The sequence below is a fragment of the Cervus canadensis genome, chromosome 2 (assembly GCF_019320065.1).
Source record: "Cervus canadensis isolate Bull #8, Minnesota chromosome 2, ASM1932006v1, whole genome shotgun sequence".
Taxonomy (NCBI): Eukaryota; Metazoa; Chordata; class Mammalia; order Artiodactyla; family Cervidae; genus Cervus; species Cervus canadensis.
The window spans coordinates 113930246-113945075 of NC_057387.1; the positions used below are offsets into that span (position 1 = coordinate 113930246).

The following is a 14830-nucleotide window of genomic DNA, read 5'->3' on the forward strand; positions in this document are numbered from 1 at the left end:
TGTCTGCTGACGAGGGACAGGGACCTGCCCTCAGAGGTCCCCACCATCTGAGCCCGTCCCCTCCTGCCCTGGGTGGAGGTGCTGATGCGTTAGAATCCTCGGGCCTGTCTAATGTCACATCTGATTCCTGCCCTGAGGCCCAGCGCAGAGTTCCCGGGCTGAGTGGGGCTGCAGAAGGCAAGACCCCGGGCTCTGGGAGGGCCTGGGGTCCCGGGCAGGCCCACTGCTGCCCACAGCCTCCACCACACTGACTGACGCGCACCCAGGCCCCGCTCTGGACTCCACGGCACCTGCGCCAAGCTGAGGGCTCTGCACGGAGCCCAGGGCTGTGTCCAGGGCCAGGGCCCACCTGTGGGGGGTCCCCATTCTGTGGGGAATGCCGCCTCCCTCCCGGGCACGTTTCCTGGCTGACCCGGGTGGGCGGGTCTGGGTGTGTGCAGGGGAGGCCGCCTCCTGTCCCAGGCTTTCCAGGCAGACTTTGCCCCGAACGCCTGCCTGAGTTTCCTTGTGGTCTTCACTTCCTGCTCCGGGCTCAGCGGGCAGCGCCTCCTCGGTGGCAGCCGAGTCCTTCCCAGTCTCGATCCTGGATCTCCTCGCTACCCTCCTCCCTCCCTCCCCGGGCCAGGTCAGCCTTGGGGGAGGCAGAGCTTCTAGGGTGAGTATCGGGATCCTAGAGCCCTGAAAGCAGGGGTCGGGGCAGGACGTCCTGGGCAGGAGGCAGGACGGGGTCAGACTGGGTGCACAAGGCCAGCCAGGCCAGGGCCAAGGCGCTCAGACGCTCCAGGCACGTTTTTCTGTCTGTGTGTGTGTCTCTCTCTCCATTCATAACCGTGCCTGGCTCGGTGTCCCATGTCTGCCTCATTTAGTTCTACTGAGTTTCTTTTTCTTCCATAATGTTTAACAGATTCATCCTAGCTTTTACTGCCTTTTGAAACGAAGGGAGAAGTCACTTTGTTCCTGAGGACCCTCTGGGTTTTTATGACCCCAACACTTGGACGTGGCTGCTCCATCAGACGAAGTCTTTTCTAGTTTTGAGGACAAGCTTTGAGGGCGGGCAGGGCCCGCCAGTCCCCAGAGTGCTCAGCTGTCCAGCCCCGGGGTCCTCTCCATCTCCAGGGTCCCCAGGGGAGCTCAGAGGCGGCTGGGGGTTCTGGCTGCAGCCCGGGGCAGGTCCAGCCTGTGCACTGACCTTCGGGGCATTCCTCTGATTCCCAGCAAGTGCAGACTGCGTGTGCCCAGACAGCACGACCCTGAGAACGGCACGCGAGCCGGCTTGCTCGGGGTCCCTCAGACCACTGCCCCCCACGCCCTACACAAAGACGCGGGCCAGGGCCTGTCCTCAGGTGCCTGGGACTCCTGGTCCTTCACAAACCATGCAGGAGGCGAGGCTGCTGGGCGAGCCTCCAGCACTGGCTTGGGCAGGCCCCTGAGGGTCCGCTGCAGGGTCCAGGGCCTGGGCAGGAGTGACGCTGGGATGCTGAGGCATGCGTGTGTAAGCCTGTGGGCTCAGCCCTCAGCCCAGCCCCACGAGGGGGCCTGCCGGCACCAACACAGCCCTGTGCATACCGTGCTCCCCTGGCTGGTTCGTCCTGAGGCCGCTCTGTGAGCCCGTGAGGATGAGGCCTCGGGCATCCCTGCCCTCCAGGCAGGCAGGCCGGTGTGCACAAGGTCACCAGAGAGGCCTGGCAGTGAGGTGACAGACAGCTCAGGGTTGTCGCAAGGCCACCCAGAAAGGCCTGACAGTGATCTACCGTACAACACGGGGTCGCACAAGGTCACCCCGAGAGGCCTGGCAGTGAAGTGACAGACGACGCACGGGGTGGCGGTGGGGTGTGGTTCGGCCTGCCTGGGGTAGCCAGCTGCAGGACAGGGCTGGGAGGATCGGGCACCCTCAGTGCTTGGAGCTCTCCGTGTCTGCGGGGAGTGGCCTGGGGCACGTGGCGAGAGCGGAGGGCGGAGGTGAGGCCGCGGGCCGCTGGAGGAGCTTGGTCTCACTGGAGGAGCTTGGGCCCAGTTTTGAGCAGGGCCAGGTGTGTGCCTATTTGACACATGTCTGGTTGAAGTCTCAGGAACGGACTGGAGGGAGCGCCCGGCCAGAAGACTGCTGCATTCTTCCAAGGGAGACAGCAGGGCATCCTGCTGGCAGCTGGCGAGGGATGAGGGCCGAGGGAGGGGGCTGAGCTGCGGTTCCTCGGGAAGCAAAGCTCACACAGTGACGCTTGCTGGTCCATCGGTCTGGCTGTCCAGACCGCCACAAGGAGAATTCAGTCGTGTCCAACTCTGCAACCCCATGGACTATAGCCTACCAGGCTCCTCTGTCCATGGGATTTTCCAGGCAAGAGTACTGGAGTGGGTTGCCGTTTCCTTCTCCAGGGGATCTTCCCAACTCAGGGATCGAACCCGGGTCTCCAGCATTGCAGATAGACGCTTTACCATCTGAGCCACCAGGAAGCCCACAAGGAGAACTGGGACCCTCCAATCCAGGAGCATGGTGTAGCTCTCCATTTCTGAGATCTTCTTTATTTCTCTCAAAAATGTTTTGTAGTTCTGAGCATTCTGGTTTGCATTCCTACTTTACTGACAGTTTCTATCATAAATGAGTGTTGAATTTTGTAGAATAATTTTTTTGCTTCTATTGAGAGAATTATATGTTCTCTTTCATTTCATTAATATAGTGAATTACAAAGATTGACATTCTCATGTTAGAATAAGCTTTGTGCTCCTGGGATACTTGTTCATGGTGGGTTATTTGTTTTCTGTACTGGTGGATTCAATCAGCTAATTCTTGTGTTTTGGCCGTGCTGGTTCTTCGTTGCAGTACACAGGCTTCTCTAGTCGTGATTCGTGGGCTTAGTTGCCCCAAAGCACTTGGGCTCTACCTCACCAGCCAGGGATTGAACCCGAGTCCACTGCATTGGAAGGTGAATTCTTAACCACTGGACCAGCAGGGAAGTCCCAAGCTAACATTTTATTAAGGATTTTTGTGTCTATGTTCAGGCATGATATTGATCTATAGTTTTCTTGTAATAGTATCTTTGTCTAATTTTTCTAAAAAAATATTTGTATCTGGCTGCCCTGGGTCTTACTGGTGACACATGGGATTTCTAGTTGTGGCATGTGGGACCTAGTTCCCTGACCAGGAATCAAACCCAGGTCCCCTGCATTGGAACACAGAGTCTTAACCGCTGGACCACCAAGGAAGTCCCAGTCTTTGTCTAGTTTTAGTATGAGGGTAAAACTTGTCTATGAAAATGAGTTGGGAAGTATTCATCCTTATTTATTTTCAGCAAGTGGTTAAGATTGCCAGTATTTCATTGGTAAGTGTTTGATAGAATTCCCCAGTGACACCATCTGGGTCAGGAGCTTTCTTAGTTAGGTTTTTAACTATGAATTCAACAACTTTAATAGATATAAGCTATTCAAAATTTTTATTTCTTGTACAAATTCTGGCAAGTTGTGACATTCAAGAAATTTGTGATTTTCGACTGAGCTGTCAAATGTCTTTGCATAAAGTTATTAATAACTTTCCTTTATTACTCTAATGTCTGTAGATCTAAGTGGCATGTCCTCCTTCATTCTTTTGTTTTGGACAGGAGAGTTGGTTTACTGGTGGGCGTGAGTAAGGAAGGGACAGAGCCAAGACTCTCATGAGTGCAGGGCCCGCCATTTGTCCCAGGAGCCATGACTGGGGATTCTTTGACCCCATAGTCACCTAAGATGAGCCGCTTTTCTGCCACCATGTCTTCAAATTCATCCACATTAAACTTAGTAAATACCTATTCCTTGGAGATGTGGACATTTCGGCAGAAGAAACTGGAACTTGGCCCTCTGGAGGGCTTCAATTACACACTCCTTGTTCTATATCTTGGTGCAGATGGACATTGTAACTTGGCCAATGTGGATCCTGGCCACTGTGCCCTGGAGCTTCCAAAGGCACCGTGTATACCTGTCTGGAGCCTAGAATGGGGACAGCATGCCAGTCATGAATGTCCCAGGTCCCTTAGAGCAAGCTGAACAGGCAGCAGGCTGCATAGCCTACCCAGAAGGCTGTCGTTTGCAAGCAGCACACAGCAACCCCCGCCCCCCAACCATGGGGAAAAGAGCACCGTTGACTCAATTGGCTGCAAATCTTCATGCTTGACATTAGTCATTTATGGACTTTTTTCCTTGATCAGTTTAGCCAGAGGTTTATCAACTTTATCATTGATCTTTTCAAATAACTAACTTCCATGTTACTGATTTTTCTCTGTTGTTATTTTTCTATTATATTAAATTTTTACCTTTTCTTATTTCCTTTCTTCTTACTTGGGTTAGTTTGTTGTTGTTTGCTTCCCAAAGAAAAGTCTTAGATTAGTGATTTTTGGCCTTTTCTCCTTTAGTATAATCACTTAAAGCTACAAATTTTTCTCTAAACTCTGAATTAGCTTTATCTCACAGATATTGATAAGTTGTGTTTTCATTATTAATTAGTTCAAAACATTTTCTCATTTCCCTTTGATTACTTATTTAGCCCTTGAATTTATTATAGTTATGTTATTTAATTTCCAAATATTTGGGCATTCTTTGGGTAGCTTAGTCTTTTGTTGCTTATTTCTCACTTAGTTGTGTTGCACTTGAAGGACATATTACATATGATTTAAATCCTCTTAACTGTAATGAGACTTGCTTGTGGCCCAGCACATGGCCTATTTTGAGGCTGTTCATGTGCACTTGAAAAGAATATGTATTCTGCTCTTGATGGATATGCTGCTCTATGGACATTTGTGTGTGCAAGTTGATTCACACTGTTCAAATATACCATGCTCTTAATAATTTTTTCTTAGTTGCTGAGAAAGGAGTGTTGGAATAGCTTACTATAATTGTGGATTTGTCTACTTATTCTTCTGAGTTGATCTTTTTATTATTATGAAGCTTCACCTTTTATCTCCAGTAAGATTCCCTGTATTAAAGTTTACTTAGAGATCAATATTGGAGAAGGGAATGGCAACCCATTTCCAGTATTCTTGCCTGGAGAATTCCATGGACAGAGGAGCCTGGCAGGCTACAGTCCATGGGGTCACAAAGAGCTGAACATGACTGAGTAGCTAATACACACAGATATCAATACACCCCACCCAAATTTGTTATGATTAGTGACAGTGATAGTGAAAGTCGCTCAGTCGTGTCCGGCTCTTTGTGACCCCATGGACTATACAGTCCATGGAGTTCTCCAGGCTAGAATACTGGAGTGGGTAGCCTTTCCCTTCTCCAAGGGATCTTCCCAACCCAGGGATGGAACCCAGGTCTCCTGCATTGCAGGCGGATTTTTTACCAGCTGAGCCACAAGGGAAGCCCTTGTGATTCTTATGGTTAGTGTTTCATTTTCTCTTTTCCATCCTTTCACTTTGTTATCATTTTTTAATTTTAATCTGTCTTTTTGTAAAGTGTATATCATTTACACAGTGTATTTTCACTTCTTGCTTTTTAAATCCAGTTTGATAATCTTTGCGTTTTACTTGAAGCATTTTAGACCAGTTATATTTAATGTAATTGCTGATATGTTTGGGTTAAATCTACCATCTTGCTGTTTTCTATTTATCTCATCTATTCTTTGCTCCTTTTCCTCTCACTTTTGGATTAACTGGAATACTTTGTTTTATATTCCATTTATCTCCTCTGTTGTTTTATTTATTATACCTCTTTGCTTTTTCTTTTCAGTGGTTTCTATTGGGCTTTCAATATGCACATTTAACTTACTGATGACTGATTGGATGTAAGAGAGAGGGGAAATTTGTGTGTTAAAAATGACACTCAAGTATCCGGCCTGGGCAACAAGAGGGATCATTCTCTGAAATAGGGAACTCTGAAGGAAGATTACAGTGTGGGGGTTACAAAGGGGCTTGAAGATGTGATCAGTTTTGGTTCATTTTCTGAGATAGGGAACTTTGAAGGAAGATTACAGTGTCGGGGAGTGATGAAGGGGCTTGATGATGTAGTCAGTTTTGGTTCATTTTCTGAGACAGGGAAATTTGAAGGAAGATTACAGTGTCGGGGAGTGATGAAGGGGCTTGATGATGTGGTCAGTTTTGGTCAAGTTGCACTTAAATTGCTTGTTATATATCCAAGAGAAGATGCCTGGTGGGCAGTCCATGTGTAGTCCAGAGGTCTGAGCTGGAGCTGGCAGCAGGGTCATGGGCATGGGCTGATTCTTGAGTCAATAGGACTAGGTGAATCTGTTATGAAGAGTGTGTGATCAGGTGAGAAAAGGCCCCAGTGAAACTCAGCCCAAGGACCAAGGACCAAGCCCCAGTGAACCAAGTTAGGGACCCACATGGAGAACAACAGGGGTGTGAGAGGAAAAGCCAGATAGGAGGAGCAAAACAAGGCACGTGTGCCATCACAGAGGGAAAGCGGCCTAGCAAGTACCCCCAGGCGCTGCCTACAGATGGTCCTGAGTCTGGGCTGTGCGCAGGGGACCTCGAAGGTTGTCTGAGGACCTCCTCCTTACCTGCGCATATGTACCTCATGTGCATTTAGATCTGGTCCATGTTGTATCAAAACACTTTTAAAATAAAGAACTAGGGATGGTTCAGCTCTGCCAAATGCTGCTGGGAGGTGGAGTAAGGTGGTGTATTAGGTGTCTGCGGGGGTCTGTGGCACGGCAGCCAGAGGCCGTCAGGAGGATGTTTCTGGATGCTGACCGTGGAGGGTCCCCTGGTCCCAGGGTCCCACACGGTGGTGGAGGCAGAGGAATTGAGGAGGCAGACACTGTGCGTGTGGATGTCTTTCGGGAGAACTTGGCCTGGTGGGCTTGAGGCACTGTATATCCTCTAGCCGGGCCCTGCAGACAGCTGCACCCCGGGGTGGGGGCAGGCAGACAGTGAGCAGACCCAGACCAGTCTTCTCCAGAGGGTGAAGCGCGGGGGTGCATTGCAGGACCAGGGAGGACGAGGGGCCCGTGCTCTTGGCCTGCAGGGCTTCCCTGGGGACTGGTCCCCCGAGTCCTCTCCCTCCTGCTCCAGCAGCTGCTCGGGCAGCCAGCGGCCCCCAGGCAGCAAGATTCCCCGGGCCCCACCCTGTCCCGGAGGCTAATCAGAACACCACCCAACCCACCCGCTTTCCGCAGCCCTGCAATCTGACAATCTGCCCGTTGCATCGATGACTTCCTAGAAGTGCAGCCCCAGCACGCCGCACTGCACAGCCTGACTCTGACCTCGAGCAGGAGCCTGGCCGCTCGGCTTGGTGCCTGCCAGAGGGGGCTCAGGAGACGCAGGGAGGGGAGCAAACGGGGCCAGCGGCGAGGGTCCCAGGACAGGCGGGAGGTGAGGGCACAGGGTGAGGGCGAGCAGGTGCGAGCGTAGGGCCCACGAATTGGCTCCAAGCTGCTGTAGGTCTGCATGCGTGTGTGCGTGTATACCGATGTGTGCATACACGTATGTGTACCTGTGACTGTGCCTCTGTGTTTGGTGTATGCATATGTATATGCGTCCATGTGTTGTGTGCATACGTGCACGCACACACATGTGGACAGGTGGTGGGGGTTGTACTGCACCAACCACATCCGAAAGTCAGCCAAGTGCAGCTCCCCCATCCGCCCTGCCCCCGCCCCCCCTGCTCAGACAGCCCGTCCACTCTCTGTTGGGCAGGAGTCCTCTCCCAGGCACAGGTTGGCCCAGGGTTTCCCTCTGCCATTGGCCCCTCAAGCCTCTGACGCTCGGGGATTTCTCATCTTTTCAGGACCTCTGAGCGAACCCCATCTCCTACACCACTTTGGAGTCAAAAGTCCTAAATATACTTTCCATACTGTCTGTGGATTTTTCGTGGGGTGCTGGCCATCTTTTTAAAAGCTTTTTATTTTGGAAAATCTCCAGTAGACATTATTTTCATAATAGAAGGTTATGATGAACTCCAAGTGCCCATCACCCCCACCTTCAACAGTGATCAAATGGCTCACAGTTTTATCTGCCCTTGCTCTATCAGTGGGGAGGTTTTAAAACAAATACCAGATATCATATCAGGTCATCTACCAAAACTTCAGCATAAATGAAAGCAAGGGCTTTGAGATACACACTGCGAGGTCATGACCACCCCAAATCAGGCAAGCAGCCAGCCTTCACATTCTCCGCTGTCGCGTGCACCTTTAAAACTGCTTGTCTGGATGCACTGGGATCTGAGGGTTCCGGCTGCAGGCCCGAATCCCGAATCCCATGTGTGATGGCGAGGCCTCGCCCACCGGCTTCTCAGAGAGTGCAGTCAGCCCTGCCCAGCGGGGCCGTGCTCCTCACGCCCCTGCCTTCCCAGTCCGGACATCGGGCATCGCCATCGAGGCCTCCTTGGGGGGACCTGGTTGAGGTGCTTCTGCCCCGACTCTCCTTCCTGTCTCAGCCTGTCCCCTCACTGCCCCGCACTCCCAGGTCCACACGGGGGGGTGGTCCTCAGTAGAGAAGGCCCCCTGTGTTGTCCGACTCAGCCGCGGTCCCACGGGGCAGAGTGGAGCTCCAAGAAGCCCTGAGCTTCCTCCCCGCCCTTGCCTGTGCCCTCGCCCTGAGTGAATAGAAGCTGGATTGTGAACATGGTGCTTCACTCAGCGTCCCGACTGCCTGGCCACTGGCAGCTCGGCAGGCCCAAGGTCCGCGTCCTCTCCTGCCGGGCGCACAACCGAGTGTCCCCCATCTCCTCACCTCCCCTCTTTTAAAAAAACTGAAGTGTAGTTTGGGCTTCCTGGTGTTTTAGACGGTTAAGAATCTGCCTGCAGTGCAGGAGACCCAAGTTTGATCTCTGGGTCGGGAAGATCCCCCGGAGAAGGGCATGGCTACCCACTCCAGTATTCTTGCCTGGAGAATCCCACGGACAGAGAAGCCTGGTGGGCTACAGTCCATGAGGTCGCAAAGGGTTCACACACCACTGAGAGACTAACATTTTCATTTCTTTTTCTCACAGCTGGTTTACAATGTGTGTTAATTTCTGCTGCAGAGAAAGGGATTCAGTCATGCATATACACATACGTATGCATGTTGTTCAGTCACTAAGTCACGGCCGACTCTTTGCAACCCCCACGGACTGCAGCACACCAGGCCTCCCTCTCTATCACCAACTCCGGGAGTTAACTCAAACTCATGTCCATTGAGTTGATGATGCCATCCAACCATCTCGTCCTCTGTCATCCCCTTCTCCTCCTGGCCTCAATCATTTCCAGTATGTGTGTGTGTGTGTATACATATATATGTATATATAGTCTTTTGCATATTCTTTTCCATTATGGTTTATCACAGAATACCAAAAATAGTTCCCTGTGTCCTACAGGAAGACCTTGCTGTTTATAAGAGTTTACATCTGCTAACCCCAAACTCCCAGTCCACGCTCCCCTACCTCCTTTCACCTCCCCTCTTGACATTTGTCTTCAGGGCCTGGCCGTGTAGAGCAGTCCCCAGACCAGGGCTCACCGTGGGCACCCCTGGGGTGTCGCCAACTGTGTTCTGGGCCCAGTGCAGCTCCTGTCATGGGTGGCCAACTTCAGAGCTTAGATCAGGTTCAGGTGCGATTTTGGGGGTTTGGCGGGACCACTTAATGAAGCAACTTTTTTTTAAAGTATAGTTGAAAATTCATGGATGTAAACACTGTGTTTCAATCTGTTAAAAATTATTCTCCTTATGGATATTAGATGATCCTGTCTTTGACCACTGGGAGTGAGCTTGCTTTGGCTCTCGAGTCCCTTTGATGTTGGCAACCATCTTGATCTGCTTTGCTCTCTGGTATGAAAAGTCGTTCTGGATGCATCTTATCTGTTACCCAACCCAGACCTAAAAGCATCTACTTCTCTCTGCTGGCCCCCTTCCTCTTCATGAGAAATGCTAGCTAGAGACCACAATCTGGCTGTTAGGCATGTGGGTTTCGAAGCCTTATCAGCAGTCAGAACCAAGAAGCTTTACTTTTAAGACAAGACACAGTGCCAGTACAAACTGATAATCTTCACTCAAATTCACTTTTTTCCACTCAGATTCACTCAAACTGCTTTTTTTCTTTTTTCAGTAGATTTTTGTTTCCTTGTTTGTTTTTGGTGTCCTGGTGGTCACAGCTGCACGGGCTTTTCTCTAGCTGTGGCACGCAGGTCTGCTCTCCAGTATGGAGCAAGGACTTCTTGTTACGATGGTTTGTTTTTGCAGAGCACGGGCTCTGGGGTGCATGGGCTTCGGCAGTTGTGGCTCCCTGGCTGTAGAGACCAGGCTCAATGGGAGCAGCACACGGGCTCTGCTGCTCCGAGGCGCCTGGGGTCCTCCCGGATCAGGGATTGAACCCATGTCTCCTGCCTTGGCAGGTGGACTCTCTACCACTAGGCCACCAGGGAAGCCCCAGATCTGCTTGGTTTTTACTAAGTTTTATTGATGATACACCTTTATCCTACAGCAGAAGTCTCAACAATGCCTGACACAATTATTCGCTTGCTTTATCCCATAGCACAACAGTCTCAAAAACCTCACACTACTATCAACAACACGTTTACTGAAAATAATTTAAGACGAACTTTTAAAAAAGTCATTGAGTGACACAGATGTACAGGCAAAACAATGTTTTTAAAATATTTGGAAGGTGTTTACAGACAATGGAACATTCTGGCCATTCTCTTTGTCCTCAGGTTGTATGGATATACAATTGAAATACTGGATTTTTTTTTAAATATAAATTTATTTATTTTAATTGGAGGCTACTTACTTTACAATATTGCAGTGGTTTTTGCCACACATTGACATGAATCCGCCACGGGTGTACGTGTGTTCCCCATCCTGAACCCCCCTCCCTCTTCCCTCCCCATCCCACCCCTCTGGGTCATCCCAGTGCACCAGCCCCGAGCACCCTGTCTCATGTGTTGAACCTGGACTGGTGACCTATTTCACATATGGCAATATACATGTTTCAATATCATTCTCCCAAATCATCCCACCCTCGCCCTCTCCCACAGAGTCTCACTTGGGGAGAATTTGGTAGGGTTGTTATGCTACCAACTGATCTTTGCAAATTATTGTCTTCACCTTGTTTTCAGAATCCTTTTAAAAATATAATGTAATTTAATTTAGTAATTGCATAAATATTTACCTGGTTCCAAAGCCAAATCTACAAACGAAAGTACATTCACCGAAGTCTAGTTTCAATCCCTCTCTCCCTTCACCTCTTTTCTGCCTAGTCCCTGTAGGTAGCAATTTAATTTTAAACAAATGTTATGGCTTATTCTTCCATTTGTAAAAATATAACCTTCTGCTCCTACATAAATACATGAGCATCAACATCCTTTTTTTTTTTCACTTAGCTGTATATCCGGGAGATAACCATATACTCGTGTACAAAAACATCTCTCTTCCCTTTTTGCAACTGCCCAGTTCTCCGTGGTGTGGATGGGACAGACTCCACGCCACCAGAGCCCATGACATGTCTGAGCGGGGTCCAGGCTGTCGCTGCCCCACAGGCCCGCAGGGTCAGCCTCTCCAACACCGTCTCCCTAGTTCCGCCGTCCATCCATGGAGGAGATTCCCAGAGGTGGGATAACGGGTTCAAAGGGCCCAGCTGGTTGCTTTCCAGTGACCCTCCGGGAGGTTGGATGTCAGAGGAGAGTGTGTGAGGGTGTCCCACCCCCACAGAGGGTTGTCAGACTTGGCTTTGGCCCATCTAACGGGAGAGTGGGGCTGCCACGCCCTGTACACTGAGGGCCCCCTTTCGAGCCTTTTACGTCTCCTTCTCTGTGAACCATCTGGCTGTCACTCTATCAGCTGGCATCTTGCCCACCCTCCAGAGGGCCTCCTGCCTCAGTGTCGCTGGGGTGCAGATCACGTTGGGCTCCCCCCAGACAGACTAGCTTGTAGGAGCCTGAGCTGGAGGCCTCCTGCCCTTGGGGGAAGCAGGGGGCGGAGGACCCCCTCGTGGAGAGACAGAGCCCCGGGGTGCTCTGAACCTGGGTGCTGACTTCAACGCGAGGATGATGGGCCTGGGGCACACGCCTGCTCTCTGCCCACCAGACGCCCCAGCCTGAGGTCACCACCGGGAAGCAGGGCCTGGGAGCCGCTGTCAGGCTGCAGGGGCCCCTGCAGGGAGTGGGTGCCTGGAGAGGAAGGGGGGCAGAGAGTGGGCAGGGGCTGCCTGGACGGGGCGGGCCCAGATGGCCATCTCTGCTAGGAAGGGAGGCCCGAGACGAGGCGGGCGCTGGTGGCCAAAGGCTGCAGGGAGGCGGTGTCCCCAGGAGGGGGGCTGGTGTGGGGCAGTGGTCCTTCCAGGCAGACAAACCCTGGGCAGAGAAAGGGGAAGGAGGCCCTCGGGGAGGCAGGAACCTGCGGCCAGCTGTATCAGCTCCTCACTGCTGTGGGGGACGGTGGGCGGAGGTCCCAGGGCTCAGAGCAGGAGGCAGAGCGGGCAGCTTGGCAGCCACCCTGGAGGAGGCCCCATGAGCCTCCGGGCACCCCTGCCCCCAGCCCAGCCAGACCAGGGAGGCAGGGTGGTGCTCACACGTCCCTGCCCTGGGCTCTGCCTGCCTGTGGCGTCTGAGGTGGGTTTGTAGGAGGGGAGCTGCCCCTGGCCCTGGTCCCTGAGTAATGCTAGTGTTGGCAGGGTGGGGTGTCAGGACCAGGCGCTGGGGAGCCCGGGGCCCCCTGCCCGGCCTGTGGGTCTGACTCTGTGGGCCAGGACGACAGGTCCACCTCTCAGGCCCGACTACTCCCCAAGGGGGACCCGGAGGTGACCCTGGGGGCAGCCGGGCCAGGCCAGCAGAGCCTCACAACGCCTCAGGGCCCCAGCCTCCCTCGCTGCCCTGTGTGGTGTCTCTCCCTGGCGCAGGCCCCCCAGCTGGGAAAGGACTGGACACGCCTGGCTCGGCCTCTGCGGGCACCCTGGGGTCCCAGGGTGAAGGGCTGTGGAAGGGGCTGCAGAGGACAGTGGGGCTGAGGGGGTCTGTCCGGGAGCACGAGGGGTCTGGGGGGGCTTCGGGGAAGCGTGTGGTGAGAGCTCAGGGGCACCGTGACGGCCGGATAGCAGGGCCGCCCGCCCCGGGCGCCGGAGTGCGAGTGCGCACCTTGGACGTGTGCCCTTTGGCCACCGGGCCCCTGGGCTGAGCGGCGGTCATAGATGGATCAGGGGTCCAGGGCCTGGAGGGCGTCTGGTGTGCTGGTCGTCTCACCAGAGGACTCCGGGCTCCGCTTCCTGGGTGTGCTGGCTCCTTTCTGGAAACAGAGCGGTCGTCCCTGGGCCCCTCGGCACCCGTCCCTCGAGGGCTCACTGGCAGGAGGGCCCGGGGGGCAGCACGAGCCAGAGGCCGCGGGCGGGCAGGCAGCGTGGCTGCAGGATCCTCCTCAGCGTTTCCAAGCCCGCTGCTCCCCTGGGCCCGGCTGTGTCCCCCCAACTCCGTCCCTGGAGCGGGAACAGGAGCCTGTGTGGGGACAGCAGGGGGCCTGCCCCCTGCCTCGGGCACACCCGGGCCCCGAGGGTGGGCTGCTGGGCTCTCCCACCAGCCCCCTCCCCACTCAGCCACAGGTGCTGAGCGAGGGACACCATGGGGCAGGGGGGCAGGAAGTAGGGGGCGGGTGGGTGAGCAGGCAGGTCTCGGGGCCACAGAGCGCTTCCTGGAATGACAGAGGCGGCTGCTGCAGGGGCTGCTCAGGGGGGAGCCCCTGGTGGCCCAGGGGGTCCCTGCCGCCAGCCCAGTGGGGGAGGGTGGGAGGCGGGGTCCCTGGCGCCCAGCGCTTCTCACACGAGGAGGCGGGTGGCAGAGCCGCTGGGGCTGTGTGCCTGTCCCCTGCCCTCCACCCCCACGGGTCGGGCCGGGGCCTTGGCTCTCCCTGCCCCGCAACCACTTCCGCGGCAGTCCCCATCTGATAGGCTGGTGGTCAGTGTGCGGAGATGAGTCACGGGTCACATCCGAGGGCCTGCGGTGGCAGCAGGGTGAGCCTCGCACAAGACAAGTCTCGAGTGGACGGCGTCTCACGCCAAAGAGCCGCACCCAGGCAGCCAGCCCCGCGCCCACGTCCCGGGGCTGAGGGGCCAGCTCACCGCCCACCCGCTGCAGACCCTTCCCCACTGCACACCACTTCTCCATTTTTATAAACTTGTTTTATGGAAAAGTTCAACTGTATATTGAACTAGGGAGTCTAGTGCAGAGATGCCCAGGCTGCCTGCCCCATGAGGACCGAGGCCGCCTGGTCTTACAGCAAAGTCCCGTCCCCTGTGTCACCTCAGCCGGTGACTCCTGGGTGAGCGCCCGGCAGGCAGGAGTCCAGCCAGGGCACCGTGATGGGCCCGAGGACAGAAGCCAGTCCCTGGCCCCTGCCCACGCTGGCTGATCCCCAGGTGGCTCTCGGCAGTCCAGGCCTGTGGGGTCCCTCGGGGGCTGGGGCAGAGCTGGAGTCATCCAACTGCCCCTTTATGAGGGACCAGCCTGCAGGAAGATGGAGGGCGCGAGTCCAGGAAGAAACAGCGGATGGGGGTCGGGGACCCAGACCCCCAGAGAGACGCTCCTGGAGGTGGAGCGGCCGTGATGGGGGGACCCCAGGGAGGGGAGGTGAGTGGGCAGCCTGGCCAGGAAGGGTCCAGTGCCCTCCCTCTCCTGCCTTCCTCTGGGGCCCTGAGGCCGGTCTGGCGGCTCAGGGGACACCTGAGCCCAGGGCCTGTGGACAGCGTCAGGGGGGAGGGAGGGAGGAGCAGACCGCCCAGTTGAACATGGCCTGTGGTCTTCAGGTCGGGGGTGGAGTTCAAGGGTGTTTCCTCAAGATGGGGCCTCATTTTCCTGTGAGGTGGGGGGGAGGATGGCCCTCGGGCTGAGCGGTGAGCCTGGGGTGGGGGGAGGCTGGCCCCCCAGGGGTGAGCGGTGAGGCCAGGG

General features: G+C 54.4%; 2 protein-coding genes and 1 pseudogene across 3 annotated transcripts in view; 1 reads left to right on the plus strand and 2 right to left on the minus strand.

The window, feature by feature from the left end:
- The first annotated feature begins 535 nt into the window (after window positions 1-535).
- The window catches only part of GPR35 (G protein-coupled receptor 35), a 25793-nt gene continuing 11498 nt past the window's right edge, over window positions 536-14830 (plus strand). The window contains exon 1 of one of the 2 annotated variants that reach the window (XM_043462176.1): window positions 536-655. The gene's annotated coding sequence lies outside the window, so the exon portion shown is untranslated. Of the gene's footprint in view, window positions 656-12059; window positions 12509-14830 lie in introns of those variants that run through there. The other variant, XM_043462177.1, reaches the window with a different exon arrangement.
- On the minus strand, window positions 3985-4127 carry LOC122437502 (annotated as a pseudogene).
- LOC122437326 (translation initiation factor IF-2-like) lies at window positions 11735-14824 on the minus strand. Its single transcript, XM_043462175.1, has 2 exons — window positions 13031-14824; window positions 11735-12067 (listed from the first exon to the last, which is right to left on the minus strand). The coding sequence occupies exons 1-2, from the start codon at window positions 14048-14050 to the stop codon at window positions 11735-11737; spliced, it is 1353 nt and encodes a 450-aa protein (XP_043318110.1). The 5' UTR covers window positions 14051-14824.

Excerpts from the sequence above, each read along its gene's own strand:
- LOC122437326 (XM_043462175.1), bottom strand. The coding sequence starts at position 14,050 with ATGGAGAAGTGGTGTGCAGTGGGGAAGGGTCTGCAGCGGGTGGGCGGT. Across the intron at positions 12,068-13,030 it reads CCAAAGGGCACACGTCCAAG|GCACCCACTCCCTGCAGGGG; the intron begins GTGCGCACTCGC and ends CTTCCTCTCCAG.